Source organism: Silene latifolia, chromosome Y (assembly GCF_048544455.1).
Source record: "Silene latifolia isolate original U9 population chromosome Y, ASM4854445v1, whole genome shotgun sequence".
NCBI classification, from domain to species: Eukaryota; Viridiplantae; Streptophyta; class Magnoliopsida; order Caryophyllales; family Caryophyllaceae; genus Silene; species Silene latifolia.
Window position 1 is genome coordinate 86,188,330 of NC_133538.1, and position 22,437 is coordinate 86,210,766.

Genomic DNA, 22,437 nt, shown 5'->3' on the forward strand with positions numbered 1-22,437 from the left:
CACTATATCAACTCACTCAAGCATAATACAAGACATGAAATAGAACCAACATATCATTTGATCATTCACCGCATTCTGTGTTCAATAAATCGGTACATCCCTTTGCATCTAGCAACAATATAGGACTGGAGGTATTGTCTATCGATGAATATTGAGCAAAGATAGGCCCATAACAAAAAATTCTAGTTCATGAAGAGTGTGAAAAATGCAAAAGCAAAAACCTCCCTATGGTCTGTGCCAACCTAACCCTTCTACCTTAAGGATCTTCAATTTGAATGCTGAGTATCAATTGCCAAAATTCAAGATATCCTGCTTGTTGGAAATAGGGGCTTTGTTTGGGAAGCTCTTTTTTCTTATTGTCCCACATTGGTGAGGAAAAGAGTGTTTCATATGTTTATATATGTACACACTCCTTACCATATCACTAGTGGGTCATGGAAGGCTTTTGTGGAAGCTTTGCGAGGTGCTTAATTCAGCTCGCACACGCGCGCGCGTGCCCGAGCCTGGCCCGGCCCGGATCCGGATTCGTGATTCGGGATTCGGGATTCGGGATTCGGGATTCGGGATTCAGGATTCGGGATTCGGGATTCGGGATTCGGGATTTGGGAATTGGGAATGGCGGGCTGTGCCTATCTTTTTGGGCCGGAACCGAGTTATGTATCAATGGTGTGTTTTTGTTGTTAGTCAGTATTGAATGTGTCACAAATCGATCGTTAGTGGGGAGAGTCTTACTCCCACTAACTCGGATTGAGGCACGATTTCAGAGTCGATTTTGGGCTCCCGAATCGCTTCCTCTTTTGCTATAAATTCGAGTCTTCAAAATAGCTTCTAAAAACACAACAATCATACACTCTTCTCCGTTCTCTCCTCTCTTCTTCTCTAAATACTTCGGTAAAGATAAAATCGTTCCAGGCTTCTCCGATCTCGAGTGGGCGTTTAAAGGCAGCAGAGTGTAATCCTTGGGAACTACCGGTCATCTCACGATTGTCACCACCACGGTCGTCTTCGGAAATAGTTTTCAAGGCAGTGGTTCTCGTCCACGTCACTACTAATCTCGTTCGGTATTTCTAATCTCTTTTACATTGTTACTGCTCTTCCCGGTTAACAATTTGAAAAATATTTGTCTTCTTTGTAACAATGTCGTCTCTTTATGTCCAAAACTCTTCCTGATTTGACTAAACTGGAAAAATTAGACGGTCATAACTATAGACGTTGGTCACGTAAACCGCCGATGTTTTTCGAACAACCGGAAATTGATTATGTGTTGTTTAGTGACCCGCCCGCTCCCGTTAAAGAGGTCATTGCACATCGAGACTATAGAGAACACCCCCCCGCTATGTCGGTAGTTAAGTCAAATGAAGAGGATATCAAAAAATTTGATAAGGACAATAAGATCATTAGATGCCGCTCCTAAACAACATGACCGACACCTGTTTGACTGTTTATGGTCCATAAGTCTTCTAAATCGATATGGGAATCCTTAGAGGCTAAGTATGGGGCTGATGATGCGGGGAAAAAGAAATATGTTGTGGAAAAGTGGCTGCATTTCGTATGGTCGACGGAAACCCATCATGGAACAAGTTCATATCTATGAGAACCTTTGTCTTTGATGTTGTTAATGAGGGTATGAAATTAGATGACATTTTCGTGGCTAATGTTCTGTTAGAAAAGTTCCCTTCCTCCTGGTCTGACTATAGGAACCACCTTAAGCATAAGAAAAAGGACCTGTCTCTCCAAGAACTAGTAGGACACATGAGGACCGAAGAGGCAAATCGCCTTAAAGACAAACCTGTTAGTCAATCTGTTAAAACTTCTGTTGCTGCTGTTGATGCTAATCTGGTTGAGTCTGGTGGTCCGTCTTATATTGAGAAGTTCAAGGGTAAGGGTAAGGCCAAGGTTGGTCAGGGTAATAACCAGGGTCAGGCTAAGAAGAATGGTCCAGGGAAGCATACCAAACCAGTTGCTAAGATTCAGAAACCAAAGGGTCCCATTGTTTGCTACGTCTGTGGGAAAACTCGGTCATAAAGCCTACCAAAGGTAATCGAAAAGAAAACTGTTGAAGCTAATGTTGCTTTGTGATCGATGATGTCATTGTTCTTTGTGGTTGTGGAAGCTAATCTGTGGCCTGGTAATGTTCTTTGAATGGGTCTTGATATCGGCGCTTCCAGGACATCTCGTGTCTTGACAAGGGTTAATTTGCTTTGAGTTCGAGGAAGTAGTCGATGGGTAATGTGTCTACATGGGTAATTCTTCATCTGCAATGATCACAGGCAAAGGCAAGATCTTTCTCAAACTCACCTCGGGGAAAACACTTGCTCTCACTAATGTTTTATTTGTACCCTCACTGCGTCGAAACCTCGTGTCTGGTGCCTTATTGAACAAAGCTGGTTTGAAACTTGTTTTTGAGGCTGACAAGGTTGTAATGTCGCGTAATGGGGAATTTGTGGGCAAGGGTTATCTTTCCTGGGGTCTTTTTGTATTGAACACCGATTCGCTTTTAATAATATTGCTTCTACTTCTGCTTATATCGCTGAGTCTATTGATGTTTGGCATGGTAGATTAGGTCATGTGAATGTTGACTATATTAAAAAACTTAGAACTATGAGTTTAATTCCAAGTTTGACGAGTCAAGAATTCTCTAAATGTGCTAGCTGTGTTGAGGCTAAATTCACAAAGAAACCTAGTAAACCTGTCACAACTAGGAATACGAGTCTTCTTGAGTTAATTCACACCGACCTAGCTAACTTCAAAAATGTTGCAAGTAGAGGTGGAAAGAATTATTATGTCACCTTTATAGACGATTGTTCGAGGTACACCCGAGTATATTTGCTTAAGACTAAAGATGAAGCAGAACAATCGTTTATAAACTTTAAAAATGAAGTCGAAAATCAACTCGACAGGAAAATTAAAAGGGTAAGGTCTGATAGAGGTGGTGAGTATAAATCTAGTTATCTAGCCAACTTTTGTGCTGCTAACGGTTTAATACATGAGACCTGTCCACCTTACTTACCCCAGTCTAATGGTGTAGCTGAACGTAAAAATAGAACCTTAAAAGAAATGATGAATGATATGCTTTTAAGTTCTGGCCTATCTGACGATATGTGGGGGGAAGCAATTCTTTCTGCTTGTCACATTCTTAACCGTGTACCTCATAAGAAACTTGACAAGACACCCTACGAGATTTGGAAGGGCTATCCTCCTAACCTGAGTTACCTTAAGGTATGGGGATGTTTGGCTAAAGTGGGTTTACCAGACTTTAGGAGACCTACCGTTGGACCAAATACCTATGATTGTGTTTTTATAGGTTATGCTCAAAACAGTTCTGCTTATAGATTCATGTCTTTGAGTGATCGTTCTATATCTGAGGCTAGAGACGCTGTGTTTTTTGAGCATGTTTTTCCATTACAGAAGAATGTTGATTCACCTCCTAGTTTACCTGTTACATACATCTATTGATATCTCTCCACATGCTAGTAGTAGCACTTCTATTGATCATGTTGTTGAACCTAGAAGGACTAAGAGACCTAGATGTCCAAAGAACTTTGGAGCTGATTTTGTTTCAACTTTGTCATTCGAACATGGATACACTGTTTGTGCTAGTGATGAATTTGTTTCAGCTTTTTTAATAGAAGATGACCCAAAAACGTATAGTGAGGCAATGAAATCCATTGATGCTAACTTTTGGAAAGATGCTATTAAAAGTGAACTTGATTCTATTGTGTCTAATCAGACTTGGGAGTTGACTGATTTACCTAAAGGTAATAAACCCATTACGAGTAAATGGATCTTTAAAAAGAAACTGAGACCTGACGGTACAATAGAAAGGTTCAAAGCTAGACTTGTGGTTAGAGGGTTTATACAAAAGAAAGATATTGATTATTTTGATACTTATTCACCTGTGACCAAAATATCGACTATTAGAACTCTTGTCGCTTTAGCTGCTATTCATAACCTTTTTATACATCAGATGGATGTCAAAACTGCCTTTTTGAATGGTGAGCTAAGGGAAGAGATCTATATGTCGCAACCTAAAGGGTTTGTGGTAAAGGGTCAAGAGAATAAGATGTGTAAACTGAATAAATCACTATATGGTCTGAAACAAGCACCTAAACAGTGGTATGAGAAATTTAACAACACTTTGATAAGTAATGGCTATATGGTTAACAATTCTGATTCATGTGTTTATTCAAAAGTAATAGAATCTGATTGTGTGCTTATATGCCTTTATGTTGATGACATGTTAATACTTGGTAATAATTTGGAGGTAATAATTAAAACCAAAGAATTTTTGTCATCACAATTTGAGATGAAGGACTTAGGAGAAGCTGATGTAATCCTAGGAGTTAAGGTTATTCGAAACTCTAATGGTATTTCTCTAAGTCAATCTCACTATGTGGAAAAAGTGTTGAAAAAGTTTAACTGCTTTGATGATATGCCTGCTAGGACACCCTACGATGCTAGTATACATTTATGTAAAAACTTGGGTAAGAGTGTATCCCAAGAAGAGTATGCTAAAATCTTAGGTAGTGTGATGTTTCTTATGAACTGTACTCGACCAGATATTGCATATGCAGTTAGTAGAATGAGTCGTTATACCCATAACCCTAGCAGTGAACATTGGAATGCTCTTCGTCGTTTACTAAAATACCTAAAAGGAACAGTTGACCTTTGCTTGCATTATAGTAAATTTCCTGCTGTGTTAGAAGGATATTGTGATGCAAATTGGGTTTCAGGTAACGATGAGATCTATTCTACTAGTGGTTATGTCTTCACCATGGGTGGAGATGCTATATCGTGGAAGTCTACTAAACAGACTTGTATTGCACGCTCTACCATGGAGTCGGAGTTCATAGCTCTTGAGTTGGCAGGACAAGAGGCTGATTGGTTGAAAAACCTATTAGCAGATGTACCAGTGTGGGGAGGTCGGCAAACACCGGTCTCCTTACATTGTGACTCACAGGCAGCTATTGGTGCTGCTAAGAATAGTGTCTATAATGCGAAAAAACGGCACATTCGAATCAGGCACGCTGCAGTTAGACAACTCCTTGATAATGGAGTGATCACTTTGGACTATGTGAAGTCCGAAAGTAATCTGGCTAATCCCTTTACTAAAGGATTGACTAGGAGACTAGTCGTTGAAACGTCGAGGGGAATGGGGCTTAAGTCCTTAAGTCAAGAGTGATTAGGCCTAAAGTTTCCATTCCTATGGCATTATTTGATTCATAGCCTTAAATGGTGGTGCTTTTGAAACGCACTTGATGAATCAGACACAAGGTTGGACATATGTCCTTAATGGCTCATGCTAGAAGTGCTATTGAGAAGCACTTGAGCCACCTACATAGGTGTGATGATCCTAAGACTATGAGAAGTCTTGTGAACACATCTATTAGTACCAAGGTAAACACATAACTCTAAAGGAGCTCGTTGCACTTTGATATCGCGGAACGATCTTATTTTGAAGGTATGATATGTGTTGTGGGGGGTATCGACCGAAGCTCAGCTAGGAATTCAAATCGCAAGATATTCTCTCGCTGTAAGTAAGTTGTTTCCTCACTTCACTAAAGTGTCAATTCAAATCAAAAGATATTGATACCTAAGTATCCAATCCTTCCTTTACCCAGGAATTCTTTTTCTTTGTCTCTGGCGCCCCTAGTGGGGGATTGTTGGAAATAGGGGCTTTGTTTGGGAAGCTCTTTTTTCTTATTGTCCCACATTGGTGAGGAAAAGAGTGTTTCATATGTTTATATATGTACACACTCCTTAACATATCACTAGTGGGTCATGGGAGGCTTTTGTGGAAGCTTTGCGGGGTGCTTAATTCAGCTCGCACACGCGCGCGCGCGTGCCCGAGCCCGGCCCGGCCCGGATTCGGGATTTGGGAATCGCCTGCGGCGGGCTGTGTCTATCTTTTTGGGCCGGTACCGAGTTATGTATTGGGCTGTGTTTTATGTTGTTAGCTGTATTGAATGAGTCAGTCAAACTGACTGTTAGTGGGGAGAGTCTTACTCCCACTAACTCGGATTGAGGCACAGTTTCAGGAGTCGGTTTTGGGCTCCCGAATCGCTCCTCTTTTGCTATAAATTCGAGTGTTCAGCAGCTTCTAAAAACACAACAATCATACACTCTTCTCCGTTCTCTTCTCTCTTCTTCTCTAAATACTTCTGGGTAAAGATAAAATCGTTCCAGGCTTCTCCAGTTTCGAGTGGGCGTTTACGAAGGCGCAGAGTGTAATCCTTGGGAACTACCGGTCATCTGCTGATCGCCACCACGGTCGTACCGGAAATAGTTTTCAAGGCAGTGGTTCTCGTCCACGTCACTACTAATCTCGTTCGGTATTTCTAATCTCTTTTACATTGTTACTGCTCTTCCCGGTTAACACTCCTAACTGCTGCTCCACAAATGTATAATAGAACAAAAAGGAACACTTGGGAATCGGCATACCTTGTCAAAAGATAATATCTTGTTCATTGCGCTCAAGATGACAATAACCTACGAATTAAGAAAAAAAAATTGTCAGTATTGACATCCAAAAATGACACATCAATGCTTTACAGCAACATTATTACAGTTCATCAAAGGCTCTGCCTATGGCGGGATAAGGAGGTTGGATGTATGCCTTATCCTTGTATTAAAAACAACAGAGTTCATCATGCTTTGAAACACGTCGACTAAGAGGATAGCTATTGACTATGTTTCTTTAGAAGTTAAATTTAAACGTGTCAAGCATTTTACTTGTCTCAATTTATTAAACAACTTTTGGTTGCAGTGAGGTAATGAGAGGAGAATTTAAGTATCGTTTTCACTGCAATAAACATAAACGTGCTTAAACTGACTCATAAAAAAAACGAGACAACCATCTACTACTTTAAAAAGGGCAGCTCGGCGTACGATGACGTCCCCGCTAGGCGAGGGTCCGGGGAAGGGTCCCACCACAAGGGTGTAATAGGGGCAAACATTCCCTTACCATCTACTACTTTAAGGGGAAAAAATAAAAAGGCGGAGGATTTTAGGTATTATGCTTGTCTAGGTTTTTTGGCAAGCTAAAATCAACTGCTCAAACCTCACACACTGATGAGTGATGACAGTACACACAAGTATCATTTCTACAGCAATCTTCCACCATCTATCAGTAGGACACATATTGACATGAAACACAGCTCTCACATAAACAATTGTACTCAAAAGTTGAGAATCTTAAGTGTGCCATTATCATACATGTAATACTTTAGCCAATCAGATGCGCACAAACCATAACCACACAGCAATTTTGTTCCATCATTTAAAAGTGTTATATTACCTCATCAAAAACAGGCACACTTCCCCCAACAAGACCTGTGTTACCACCTTGTGGAACAACAGCCAAATGCCTTGAACTGCAGTATCTCATAATCTGAGAAACCTGGAATGTGAACACATTTAACTCAAATTAAATCAGAGTTGCCCACTTTCACAATTACAGAAAACTTTAGAAATAGAAGAGTCATGTTCACATTCATAGTACCCTGGGCATATATATATCGCAAGCTAGAGACAGAGAGTTGAATCTAATATGGATTCTAAGCTATATGCAAGCAAGTAAAGTCATACAGAACACTCAAACATCAAAACATAATTGCTATGTTAGTTCGACACTTCACTTTTGGTTGCATGTCAGTGATGTCACATGCTGACATGATGCTCATTCGACGCGACATGACGGCACTTCAGCACTTCAATATAGGCAAAAGATGCAAAATTTCACAAATCTCATAATCCGACACGCACCTGTCCGACACTGGAAGCCAAGTTGGATTAACATAGGTTTAACGCATAAAGCTTTTTAGAGTTTACATAATATTGGGGAAAAAAACTTTCTGACTATTCAATATGTGAGTCAATGAGCATCTGCGACAAAGTTTCTCTGTCAGATGCCAAAAAAGACATTTAACGTGAATAAACAAATATAACGAGCAAATTTCCTGAGACGTGATAAGTTATGTGTTCAACAACAGATGGAAGTTATGTGTTTAAAATCATATGAAACCCCATCACATACAGCTCGAGTTTCTGCTACATGGGGAAGAGCATTCTCTTCAAAAATCTCATTAGAGCTCCTAGGATTGACTCCTCTAATTAAATAATACCTTCTATTTTAACTATTTGGTAGATATCAGAATTACCATCCATATACTTTGTGGGATAAGTTTCTAGTTTAGAAAATTTAAAGCCAGAATTACAAATACCATCCATATAATTTGTGGGATAAGTTTCTAGTGGACCACTTGAATTAGAAGAATCGCTATTCCAAGCTATGTATTCCAAGTTTTGAAATTTTGTACAAAAGTGAAAATGGAAAGTATTTCTAAACCGCAGGGATTACACTGGTTTGTTTCATACAGACAAGGGCAAAGGATTTTTCAAATTCCAAAACTAGTGAGCTATATGTAAAAGTAATGCTCTTTATCACAAAGAAACATTAAAAAAAAAAAAAAGCTAAGAAAAGTTTCCTATATTGGTCCTTTACCACGAGCAACAAAAGTAACGAATAATCTAGTTGTACAGAAGAAAAAGCTCCAACTTAGAGCCAAAAGAAGAAAGCTATTGCTTTTAAAGTGTAATTATACCTCCTCAGTGCTCCGTGGTAGAAGCATAATCTTGCTGAAGCCTTTGTATTTGTGCATCCAATCAGTGTTTGCTGACTGAAGCCTATCCGCATCCAGTATTACATTGTTTTCCCCAAGTATACTCTGGAAGTAACTAACGTCCTTAAAATTTACTTCAGAGAAGGAAGGTCTCCTCTCAACAGATTTCGCTTCAGAACCATAGAACCTTGACTGAACACCCAAGTTTCTTCTAAAGCATGTACCCCGAGAAAAACCTCCATACTCTCTTAAGAAAGGAAAGATGATTGGCTATTCTGCCTCTGCTGCCCAATATATGAGATAAATGCTGAGAGTTTTCTGACACCATCAAGTGTAGACCCTGCAGAGTATTTAAGTTTACTCATGAGTAGCCGCCTTTCAGAACAGCTTAATATTAATTGACTTGAGAGAGACACAGGGGCGTCACGGCACTTTTTGTCAAGTATATAATTGGCAAAATGGCAAGATCACTTTCATGTTAATGTACAAAGATGCTAGGGTGGACAATGAGTACATTTAGCCAAACACCTGTTTTGCCTCACAAATTACTCCATGATCCTTCTCCACTATAAATTTTAAATGACTGTACAAACTAATCTTTATCATATCCGACCTTTGTGTGATATGGTAGGTTGAATATGTTGACACTGTGGAATATGGGTTGAAAAAGGGCATTTGGCATTTTGGCTAGTGTGGTATATAGTGAAAAAAGGCATCGGAGACTCATCTACGAGCCTTAGGCAAGTTTAATATGAAGGGAAGTGATTTGTAATCTTTAGTTTACTAGTAAACTTACGGTTTGAAATAGCGCTAGTGGTAACGATCACGTCTTGGTAACTATGCCGTTGAGTAACTGAGTCATACTATATATGGTTGTCGCTATTGAAATTCAAGTAATAAACGGCCACATTAGTTGTGGTTGTTACTACATTATCTATGTGATAATAAGGTGAGATTAAGAGGTGAGTAATGAGCCATTAAATCAGATATTAATGGTCATTATTTCTCTTAATTCATCCTCTTGTAACTGCTCTTTTAGAGCATTATAAATTGGATTGATTCTATGTGAATCGATATACAATGACAATACACAACAAATAGAAAGATATACTATCGCTACAGTTAAGCTCTCCATCAAATTGGACCTTTGGAACTTGGGGTGTGAACACATACGGTGACTCTAGTAGCCACCGGTATCGGTCTCGGTTTCAGTTCGTGGGCAGAAAGCGGCACTTCGATCATCGTACCTATTCCGCTATTAAGGTACGCATATTGCTAACAGTGGTATCATAGCCGAGCGTGCTCCGGCTTCTGTCCCGGACTGATTGTATTTTGTGTATATCATAGCATATGTTGTTTTGATAATGATAATGATAATCTGAGAATGTTTGTTTTTGTGTAAAACAAAATTTGGTCTCAGACAAATAGAGAATATTGTTACTCAATATTAAAATGATAATATCTGTTGTCTGACCCCTTTCTGGCGTTTGTCGTCGTCGTGTTTGTACTCCCTTTTTTTTGGGCCTTTTTTTTTCCCCCGATGCATGTGAGTCTCGCGTCAGTTCCGGCGTTAGTCGCCGATCTGATTTAAACAAATCGCGGCTGTGTGTGTTGCAGTCACCGTCACCGTTCCCCGCGTCCGAGAGTGAGGTTCGGATTAATCCAAATATCCATCTCTGATCCGTGTGACCGTGGTGATAATTTCGTTGAAGATAGCGTCGGAAATTTCCGTATTTAAGCGCGTGTGTCAAACCTTTTTTGTTTCGACGACGCGTGTGTGTTACGCGCCGACGCCTGACGCACTGAGTGCGTAAGTCGCCTCAAATGTCTCATCCGGCGTCTATCAAAGGGGTGGCAACGGATGTCTAGGAATGATGCTGACGCCGACTGTGTGACGGCGGCAACAGGTCTAATTTAATCGAAAAATTGGGCGCATAATGAATAGACAAAGATGAGTTCTTTATCCGTCATTTTTAATATGAAGCCATGGAATGGTTTTGGGAGTCTACAGGGAAGAAGAGGGGTGTGTTTCTTTTTTCTTTTGTTTTGTACAGAGGAAAGATTGATGCTTTAGATTGAGGGGGCGTTTGGTTCAGGGGCTTTAGGAAAGGAAAAGGGAATTAAAATGGGTGATTCCTTTTATTGTTGTTGTTTGTTTGACACAAACAAAGGGTAACCCATACCCTCTCTTACCCCCAAAACCATCCACATCCATACCCCCACCACCCCTAGGGTAAGCCCATACCCTTTCCCTCGTACTCTTTATTTCCACCTACATCCGTACACCCACCGTCAACCACTATCACCAACACCCACCACACCCTCCCACACCGACACAACCACCACCAGCGACGTCGGCGGTCCTTGATCATTCCGGCCCACTCACCGGCGTACTCATTCGGACCCCACATCCCCAACCACTAAACACCACACCAACACCTTCAATAACTCTCCCACCCTACCGAAACTCCCTCCCCCACCGGTAACCTCTCTTTCCGACAGCCCCAACACTGTTGAAGCCTCCGCCAACCACAATAAAACACCAGATCTGGTGTTTACTACGGTGAGGGAGGGAGTTTCGTGGGTGGTGGAGGTTGTTTTTAGGTTGGTTTCGGGTTTGGGTTAAGGGGTGTATGGCGGTGTGGTAGGTTGGGGCCGGCAATACGATGGTGAGGTGGCTACTAGGCGGCGACGGTGAATTGCCTAATGGTGGTGGTGGCGTAGGATAAGGTGGTTTGTGGTGTTGGTGGTGGATACGGTGGAACTGAATTTCCCTTTCTTGTTTCCAAACAACTAATATAATCTAAGGGTAACCCATACCTTTCCCCTCATTTCTCTTTCTTTTTTCCATTCTCTTTCCCTTTCCCGTACCAAACGCCCCCTGAATATTTTTCTCTATCTTGGTTTTCATTTTACACAATGATCATTGTAGTGGTTATGTGCTGTATACCACTTCTTTTTACCAAGTTAGTACTGATGTTCCAGTATTTTCGTTCAATTGCTTTTATGTTAAAACCATTGATATTGTGTCTTAGTGACACTCTCTATTAAATACGGAGTATATAATGCTAATATGTTGGCTTATTTTTATATACTTTATTTATTTTATGGAGTAAATTTGTTTTACACATATATTGCTAATTTGTTTAGCTAAATTTATACATGTATGAATGTGTTTCATATAAAGATTAATGTGAGTCATATAAATTTGTTTGATATGTATAAAAAAAAATATCTTAGTGATTTTAGTTATACCCGACATTTTATGAATGTGTTTCATACTCCACGTGTATATCTATGTTAGGACCATGTAAATTTGTTTTACGTGGATAATGATATCTTTCGTGATATTAATTATATTTTATGAATATGTTTCATAAAACTTATTTTACGTGTAAATGGTAAATATGTAAGTGATATTTTACAAGTCACGTAAATTTGTCCTTGTTTGTAAATTTTAGTTGTCCTAGTGACATTTTTTTATTTTAAGCATTTTGGCTATCAGATTTATGGGTATGAGAAATACGATTATTCGACTTCGTGTTCAATTTAGTATATGCTACTCATTACTATCTCTATATTGTGTTTTGCAAGATAAAGTTAGAACTTGCGAATCCGTTTCGTTTATTTATCTAGTGAAATTGTGTAATTTTTTATTATATAGAAAAATAAATATCTTATTGACATTTGTTGTTGGTGATATTTTATAACTTACATACAAGGCTCATATCTTAGTGATATGATAATTATTGTATATTTGTTTTACAAAATGACTTATATCTTTGTGATATAGGGTTCTTGTAAATTTATTTTACGAAATAACTTATATCTTTGTGATATATTAGATTATTAGTTTATGTAATTTTGTTTTACATAAATGATGTATATCTTTGTGATGTACCTGTACATGTAAATTCGTTTTACATAAGAGAACCCAATATATCTTAGTGATATATAGTAACGTGTAAAATTAGGTTTTACATGTGAGATAGAAGGAATTGAAACATATTAGTTGTGTATCAATAATTCATTAAAACTATCGTATTTGTTATGATCAAGTTTTTTTAACAACACGCAAATTTGCTTTGCACAGCGTTTGTCCAATATCTAAGCGATATTATTATTCGTGCTAATGTGTTTAGCCGATATTATAAGGGTGAATAGCTAATTTTATTTAGCTGTTTTTTTTTAAGGATTAAGTGATTTAGTTTCATATAATCTTAAGCTGTTAATTAAATTATTGAAATTTCTCGTTTATGGCGTTTGTGATGATTATGAGCTTAGCGAAATTTTCGAACGAACAATATAAATGATGGGGTTTTAATAATTTAATTTGGATTTGTGCCTTAATCCGTATACTTGTGTTTGACAACAAGTGTTTTTGGTGATTTGTTCACCATAGTGATGTGGTTTGAACTTTGATAAATAGAGTGATAAGATTTTGTATCTTATTAATAATCACGATTTGGAGAAATTGTGATCGCTATTATATGATCGAGGTTAAGTATCTTACTAATAAGTAGGATTATGAAAATCCGGGTTTTTTTTTTCGTATTTATTCAAATATAGTAAGCTTGATCCATGCAAAATTGTGTATTTTGCATGTAGACCAATTAAATTAGTTTTGAGATGTGTCTTACAGCTTATGTAGCATAAGATTAGGTCTAAGTCAATTTCGTTTTGACGTGGGGTATAACAAGACTGTGTGTCTTGACCCAAAAGTGTTTTAAGGATTGTCGTCGTTTTTTTTTTCTTACGTGAGATGACGATGAACCTTTTAAACACGGGATTGACTGACATAAGGAGTTATTTTCTCATGGCGATTCGTTTGCCATTTGATTATGGGATAAGGAAAAATGGAAAACTCTTGATGTTTCGTTGTCAGTATACTCAATTCTTAATAAAGTCTCAAACTTATTAAAATGGGAGAAGAATTTGTCTTGGCGTTAATGACTCCCAAAATTATTATTAATGGTCTATATTTTTTTCTTACTATTGAGGACAAATATGCGGTATTGTTAAATATGTTTGACTTAGTGTCGACAAGAGAATAATGTGGATATAATATTAATTTGGTTCATGATAGATTTTAGCTAAATGACATCATTTCCATCAATTCGAGTTATATGTTTATTTCTTGCATCTACTGCTAATTCTTGTCCTTTGTGGATTTAGAAACACAGCGGGAATATTTATAACTCGTAGTTATTTAATCTATTATTTGTCGATGGATTATTCAGTTTTAGTTATGCTAAACTGTGTTTCAAAGAGGCTTTGTGCTACTTTGATATGTTAATTCTCTATGCACTTGGAGTGCATGATTATTTTTCAATAATTAGTTTATTGGAAATCACCGGTTTTTTATTTAACCTCTTGTTAATAGTTCATTATGGCTATGTGTTTGGTCATAATGTATATGTTCACCGCTTTACTTTGTTTATCTGTTTTGATTATATGTTAATATACGTTTATTGTCTTTAACTTTATATTTCAATCTATTTTTATTTTATTTGTGGGTAATTAAATGTTAAGGAGCATCATGAGACCGTTTTTTTTTTACCTCTTCATTTGAGATGATTCATGCCATATGGGCGTGTTTTCATTGTTCTATCATTTTATAACGTGTTTGATATGTTCAAACATTTTATAATAATAGTGAAAAACCGACTTTGAATTTAGAGTTAGAACTCTTAGTAAATATGTTGGTTGTGAATAACTCTTTGATATGTTCAAAGTGTAACTGAGGAAAAAATATGTGCTTTGATCTTACAATTCCTAATCGCTATGACAAGAGGTTGTTTTAATTGAGGAATTGTACATCACTTGACATGGTTAATTAAGTGAAGTATGACATTGATCAGGTTTTCCTTCTTTTGGTTTATAGGAGGATTCCTTAAATGTGTTTTGAGGAAATTTTATTCGCTCCAAAATAAGTTTTGGATGATATAGAGGTTGGTCATTCATGTCTTAACATTTGTTAAACTTTGTGTTTAAGTGACTCACAATATATATTCACTTGGATGTGTTCCTAAGTGTTCGGTGAAGATTAGTAGACTTTTATCTTGTGTTCGTTACAATGCAAAAACTATCTTTTGGTGAGTGGGAGAATTTGTGATCTAACTGAGACACCAAGGATAGTTTAACTTCTCTTCAGCTTTGGATAGTGGGAGTAGTCCCATGATCCAAGGTAAAGATGAGAGTTTGTCTACTAAAGAGTAAACATTAACTTGTATGTCAAGTTATAAGGATTAACATAAGGTCGATCCTTAAGATGTTTTGCTCATTATGATAGTGGGAGTTGTCCTAACTATTCAGTAAGTGGGAGTTATCACTTTTAGTAAGTGCAAGTTTTCACCAAGTAATAAAAATGGATCGTTATTATGAGAGTATATGGACATTGTGACAATGTGTCTTTATGACAGTAAGGTTTAAGACTATTATGAGATATGTTCTCAAATGTTCGGATGTGTTCCGATTTTCTTGTAAGTTTAAGTCATCTATTTGGATTTTGTTTTCAAATAATAGATGTAAAGGTTATTTTTCTCGAATCAAGGTACTCGAGAAACTTATATGCGTGGATCAATCAATTGAGTTTGTCTCAAATGGTTAAGACTACAAATCTTTGTGTTTGTCAAAGTTGAATGATCATCCATATATATTTCAAATTTCATAAATCATTTGTGTGATGATTTAATTGGATGGTAGTGGAATTAATATGGTTATGTCAAAATTATAAAGGAGAATAAGTTCTCTTTGTAAATTGGTGACATATTGGTATATATTTAGAAGAAAATAATATTTTGGTTATGTCTAAACCTACGATTAAGCGCAAGAAATAATTAGAGTATTATTTCTTGTTCTAGTGCAATTGTTATTTTGATGTGTACCTTGTTTAGTACATGGTTGAACGTAAACTTTTATGATTGATAAGTATTTTGTTACGAAATCGATCCTATACACTACAATGATATGTAATCAAGTGATTTTAACTTTTACCTTTGTGGTAAGAGTAAATTAGTTCTTGTGTAGGACTAAGTGTTGTCATCAAGTAAGATTAACTAACAAGATGGTTGGCGCATTATTTTATAAGATGTGTTCTTAATTAGTTCATTTGTTGAGCTAATTATGTGAAATAGTCAACTTAAGTTTTAATCTTGTTGAGTTGTGGACGTGTTTGATAATGGACATTTTTGGATTAAGATTTTGTATCTTTTGAAAAATGTTCATATGCATTCGTTGCATGATAAGGCACATATAAGATATCACCAAGCTTTTAGATTGCCTAGTCACACAGGTAATCGCCTTGACACTTATGTAGTGGGCAAGATGAGACTGGGTCACTTAACACTTAGTAAGTGTTGAGATTATCTTTGTACATAAGTTTTATGGAAAAGATATTGACTCGTTATAGAGTCGCCTTAGTAAGTCTAAGATGAGACTTTTGTAGTCGAAGTATGAGAAGACACCCTATTTTCATACTAAAGTTTTGAACCGAATCACAAGTTTCAGATTGAATATTGAGTATATCAATCTAGTGGCTTGGGTTAGATACTTGAGTAGTATCTAGACTTATGATTCGCACGACATAGAAGCGTGATATGCCCATCATAGTGGGAGCTATGTTGTGACACATATATCATACTATGTGTGTTTTGTCAACCGTAAGGAGTGACAGATGATTCCCTAATCCGTTGCTGTGTGAGCCCTTTTGGACTTGTGTGTCCTATTTTGGTACGAATCCCTTTGACTTAGAGCTGTGAGATGAAATTGAGATTTGATGTTGCTACTTTAGCATGATTTCGGAGAATTATAAAGTTGTTGGTTCAACGGGTCATGTTAGGAAAGCAGTCTAGTTGAGATGGATATTCATTAGTGTCTAAGGAATGATCAATTCAACTACACCATGTTAAGCCCGGCCGGAGGTTATATTGTGTATATAACTACGTGACATGTCATAGCATAAAGGGACAGTGTATGTTGCGGTGTTGTTTGAATGATCTGGGGAATCGTTATTGTGAAAGTGTTATGTTAGTTTGATGGGGGCTTAATATAACACTACTTGTTACATATTGGTCGCACGCCCCATTTTCCTGTATGAGACGTGGTTGATAGTTCTTATTGAGTTGTGTTTTTTTTTTATGTGCTTGGTTGGGTGGCCAAGTGGGAGGTTCTTACTTGGATGTGTGGCCGAGTGGGAGTATTGAAATTCAAGTAATAAACGGCCACATTAGTTGTGGTTGTTACTACATTATCTTTGTGATAATAAGGTGAGATTAAGAGGTGAGTAATGAGCCATTAAATCAGATATTAATGGTCATTATTTCTCTTAATTCATCCTCTTGTAACTGCTCTTTTAGAGCATTATAAATTGGATTGATTCTATGTGAATCGATATACAATGACAATACACAACAAATATAAAGATATACTATCGCTACAGTTAAGCTCTCCATCAAATTGGAGCTTTGGAACTTGAGGTGTGAACACATACGGTGACTCTAGTAGCCACCGGTATCGGTCTCGGTTTCAGTTCGTGGGCAGAAAGCGGCACGTCGATCATCTTACCTATTCCGCTATTAAGGTACGCATATTTCTAATAGTCGCAGAACTGATAAGCGTTTGTCGAGGCGATATTTTATCGAAAGCTTGTATAACTTAAAAGAATTTTTTGCCCTTCTTGTTGTATCTAACGTATCACTATATCCCATATGACGACCTTTGCTCAAAATCCAGCACTAACAAAATCGGAACATGGCTTATGACTACAGTGATAAACCTATGTTATTCAGTTTCCTTACAAGTACATTGTTCCAGTTGTTATCACTTGTGGGCTAGCTTGGTATGAAGTAATTGTTATGGGAGTAAAGAGCTTAAAACAAGAAGAAATGGAGAAAAGATAATTCTTAATTTCAGCTAGTCATATTCGAGAGGCAAATCAAGATTCTCAATCAAATTAGCTCATCTCCAAAGAGATAAACCATTCACCATCCCTTTCTCGTAATGGCTTATGAACAAGTTGCTTGCATCTGATTGAAATAGTACTCTTGATCCGTTCGAAAACACTATGTGAATGTTCAGTCGTAAATTCCAGCCTGCTCTTGTTACTTTGGTTCTAAATTTGATAAATGCTTGCATTAATAGTTGCTCTTATTAGCACTCTTTTCTTCATCAGATTCACATATGCAACAATGATTGTTGTCCCCTACCCAAATTCTCTGTAATCGAGTTTGTAGATGTCGTTTAATGAGATGATTAAGATGAAGATGAAAGGCTTTTGCTTTATACCAGATAATTACATTATCACTTTAGTAGTTTAGTTTTAGCGATGATGATTTCCAATTTGCTAATTTCTGGACTTTATTGAAGAAGGAGTGGGTTTTATTTATGCATAATATTTTACTGCAATGGTCCATCAAATTTTCATTTCTCATAGAAATTTCTCATCAATTTTTTACTGAAATGCTCCATCAAATTTTCAACTCCGCCTGTGAGTGTTTTCGGGCATTCACTGTCGGTCCCAAGCCCGGATAAAGGAGGAGGGTTGCGGTAGGTCTGTGGCAGTCATCATAAAAACTTAGTCACATTTTATGGACATGAATCGGAATTTGAACATCGTTGGGCGTCTCCTCAGAAGCGACGCGCTGCACTTCTTAGACCCGGGTGTAGTGATAAGTATGTGAGGGTTGCTAGGTCGTCGCCCGGAAGCGACGCGCTATCTTTACATATGGGGGTGGTGTCAAATAGGCAAGGGTGCGCTACATCTTCTAGACCCGGGTGTAGTAAAAAATATGCAAGGGTTGTTAGGTCGTCGCCCAAAAGCGGCGTGCCACCTCGAAGTATGGGTGTGGTGTCAAATAGGTTTGGATCTAGGAAGCATGGTCAAGAGCAGGTAAAGAAATCAGGACATGACTTTAGGAAGGGTGGTTACGTTTTGGTAGTTGGAATGTTGGCTCTTTGACAGGGAGATTAGCTGAGGTAGGGGAGGTTATGAAAAGGAGGAGAGTGCATATAATGTGTCTACAAGAGACAAAGTGGGTCGGAGATAAGGTAAGGGTGATAGTGCCTTGGGGTTATAAGCTTTGGTATACGGGTAAAGACAAAAGTCGTAATGGAGTGGGTATTGTCATTGATAAAGATTACATCGATGATGTGGTAGAAGTATCAAGAAGGAGTGATAGGATTATGAGCATTAAGCTTGTAGTTGGGGATGAGGTGGTGACTATTATAAGTGCTTACGCACCTCAAGTAGGTTTGGATGCTTCTTTTCGACGAGCCTTCTGGGAAGATTTGGAAGAGGTTGTAGAACGAGTCCCTATTGGAGAGAAATTGATCATTGGTGGTGACCTCAATGGGTATGTGGGTACTAGTCGAGTTGGCTTCGAGAACATTCATGGGGGTTTTGGGTTCAGGGAGAGAAATGAAGCAGGAAGTGACATATTAGATTTTGCTTTGGCATATGACTTGGGTGTAATGAACACTTGGTTCGAGAAAAGACATTCTCATCTGGTGACTTATAGAAGAGGAGGAAATGCTAGTCAAATTGACTTCCTTTTGGTAAGGAATGTGTGGAGGAAAGAGTACACTGATTACAAGGTCGTACCCGGGGAAAGTGCCGCAACACAACATAGACTAGTGGTGCTTGATTTTCGGGGTAAGAGAGACTTGAGGAAGAGAAATATAATTGGTGAGGCACGTATCAAGTGGTGGAAGCTACAAGGGGGAAATCAACAAGCGTTTTTGGATAAGGTTGGAAGTAGCGATATTTGGTCAGATTGCGAGGAGAAAGATATTGATGCAACGTGGGATAAATTGGAGCATGTTGTAAAGGATTTGGCGAGGGAAGTGTTAGGGGAATCTAAAGGGAATAGACCATTAAGTAAGGACACATCTTGGTGGAACGATGAGGTGAGACCAGCGATAGACTAAACGTAAATGCTATAAGGTTTTGGGGAAATGCATGAGTGATGAGAACTTTGAAAAGTACAAGGAGGCTAGACGAGCCGCTAAAAAGACCGTATGGGATGCGAGGGCAAAAGTTAAACAAGAAGTGTATGCCAGGTTGGACACGAGAGAAGGATATCTATAAACTGGCTCGCATAAGAGACCGAAAGACGAGAGATATTGGGAAAGTTAGGTGTGTGAAAGATATGGACGACAAGGTTCTGGTTCAGGATAACGAAATAAAGGCTAGATGGAGTTCTTACTTTGATACTTTATTCAATGGACATCAGGAACAAGGTTTTGGGGATGTAGAGGTAACACCAAATATGGTTAATCGGGAATTTGTACGTAGAATACAAAAGAGTGATGTTAGAAAGGCGTTAAGGAAGATGGGGTCAAAGAAAGCTGAGGGACCAGATGGTATACCCATAGAAGTTTGGAGGTGCTTTGGGGAGAAAGGGATCATATGGGCAACCACGCTCTTCAACAAGATTTGGAGGAGCAACAAGATGCCATCAGCTTGGAGGAGAAGCACTCTTGTCCTTTTGTACAAGAACAAAGGTGATGTTCAAGAGTGTTCCAATTATCGGGGAATTAAACTTATGAGTCATACGATGAAGTTATGGGAGCGGATAATCGAGCAAAGGCTTAGGAGATGTGTAGATATCTCAGATAACCAATTTGGATTTATACCCGGGAGATCGACTATGGATGCGATTTTTATCATGAGACAGTTGATGAAACACCATCGGGGCAAGAAGGACTTGTATATGGTTTTTATTGACTTGGAAAAGGCATATAATAAGGTACCAAGAGAAGTACTTTGGTGGGCTTTGGCGAGAAAGGGTGTGTCTCAAAACTATATTGACCTCATAAAGGACATGTATGAGGGGGCTACTGCAAGTGTTCGCACTAATATTGGGAGAACGGAAGAATTTCCCATTACTATCGGGGTGCATCAAGGTTCCGCACTTAGTCATTTTCTCTTTGCTATAGTTATGGATGAGTTGACAAGGGATATTCAGGACGACATCCCTTGGTGTATGATGTTTGCTGATGATATTGTGTTGATTGATGAGACGAAAGAGGGGGTGGAGAGAAAGTTGGAATTGTGGAGGCAGACTTTAGAGACTCGCGGGTTTAGGCTGAGCAGGAGTAAGACTGAGTATTTGAGATGTGAGTTCACTAAAGTGGCGAGGTTGAGATCGACAGAGGCAGGGAGTATTATTTTCAATGGGAATGTTGTTGAGGGGTCGGATTTCTTTAGATATCTAGGATCTATTATTCAAAAAGATGGGGAGTTAGACGGAGATGTGGCTCACAGAATTAAAGCGGGATGGTTGAAATGGAAGAGTGCTTCAGGGTTTCTTTGCGATAAAGATATGCCCCAAAGATTAAAGGGAAAATTTTATCGTACGACAATTAGGCATGCCTTACTTTACGGTTCCGAGTGTTGGGCCGTGAAGCATTGTCACATTCAAAAGATGAGTGTGGCGGAGATGCGCATGTTGAGGTGGATGTGCGGACATACAAGGAAAGATCGCTTAAGGAATGAGGTGATTAGGGAAAAGGTAAAAGTGGCGCCAGTAGAGGACAAGATGATGGAAAACCGACTAAGATGGTTTGGCCATGTGAGAAGGAGACCTATGGACGCACCAGTTAGGAGGCTAGAGACTTGGAGAACAGAAAAGGTCCCTAGAGGTAGAGGAAGACCGAGACAAATATGGTTGAGAGTGATAGAGCACGATATGAGATTTCTAGGGCTTGAGGAGAGTATAGTGACGGAGAGAGCACAATGGAGGGAAAGGATAAATGTGGATTTTTAGTATTTGATATTCCCTCCAATTCGTTATAATGTTCCCCTTTGTCTTTGGCACGATACTTAAGGAATACTATTAAAAATGAATAAAGGACATTGATGGGGTTAGTGATAGGAGAGAGAGATAAATTATTAGGAGTTAAATAAGGAGTTGTGGGGCCAAAACATTAAGAAAATTAATAAAATAGGAGTAAAAGAGTTGTGTGGGGTTTGATGATAGGAGAGAGGGATGAATAAAATAAGAGTAAAATTTACCAAAAAAGGAAAGGGGAACATTACTTGAATAATCCGTTTCGGGAAAGAGGGAACATTATAGCGAATAAGAGGGAGTATTTTTTTTGACATATTTAGTGTTTTTATTTAATTTAAAGAAATTAAATTATTTATTTTTCTCCCCTTTATTACACTTTTTTACCAACCACTTTCTTATAGATTTTACTTGGTTTACTTTTAAGGCATTCCGGATCCTTAATTCTATTTCAGTTTTTAAAATCGTTTTAATCTTTTCTCTCAATTTAAATTTTAAGTTTTTTATAAAAGAAATCCGGAATTCGATTTTAAAACCCCTAAGTTTACCTTGGCTTTCCATTACTTTTTTGTTCTTCCTTTTTGTTTTTCATTTTCCCTTTTTATTCGCATTTTGAGGCGTGCATTCACCCATGGACGGTTCGAAAGGATGATTCATGTCAACCGACCCCAAATCATTTTGGGATTAAGGCTCTGATGTTGTTGTCGTTGTTGTTGTTGTGGTCCATCAAATTTTCATTTCTCATCATATTTTACTGAAATAGTCCATCAAATTTTCATTTCACATCAAATTTTACTGAAATGGTCCATCAAATTTTCATCTCATCAAATTTTTATTAAAGAAAAGATGGAGTTTATTGAAGAAAACAATATAGAAATTGATAAGATAATTGACGAAATCCCAAATGCATATTGTTCCATTTCTCATACACGTCTTATAATTTGTCTGAATACATAAATGGTCCATCAAATTTTCAACAATCTCAGAAAAAAAAGGTGTCAAAAGCAGCATCCAAGTCAAATCGGAAT

General features: G+C 38.0%; 1 protein-coding gene across 1 annotated transcript in view; it reads right to left on the reverse strand.

The window, feature by feature from the left end:
- The window catches only part of LOC141628471 (D-2-hydroxyglutarate dehydrogenase, mitochondrial-like), a 28,170-nt gene extending 18,943 nt beyond the window's left edge, over positions 1–9,227 (reverse strand). Inside the window, exons 1-4 of the mRNA XM_074441610.1 lie at positions 9,150–9,227; positions 8,604–8,891; positions 7,298–7,399; positions 6,442–6,489 (exon numbers count right to left, since the gene is read on the reverse strand). Of these exons, the coding sequence (XP_074297711.1) occupies positions 6,442–6,489; positions 7,298–7,399; positions 8,604–8,891; positions 9,150–9,227 (516 nt within the window). The remainder of the gene's footprint in view (positions 1–6,441; positions 6,490–7,297; positions 7,400–8,603; positions 8,892–9,149) is intronic.
- Between the last annotated feature and the right edge of the window lie 13,210 nt (positions 9,228–22,437).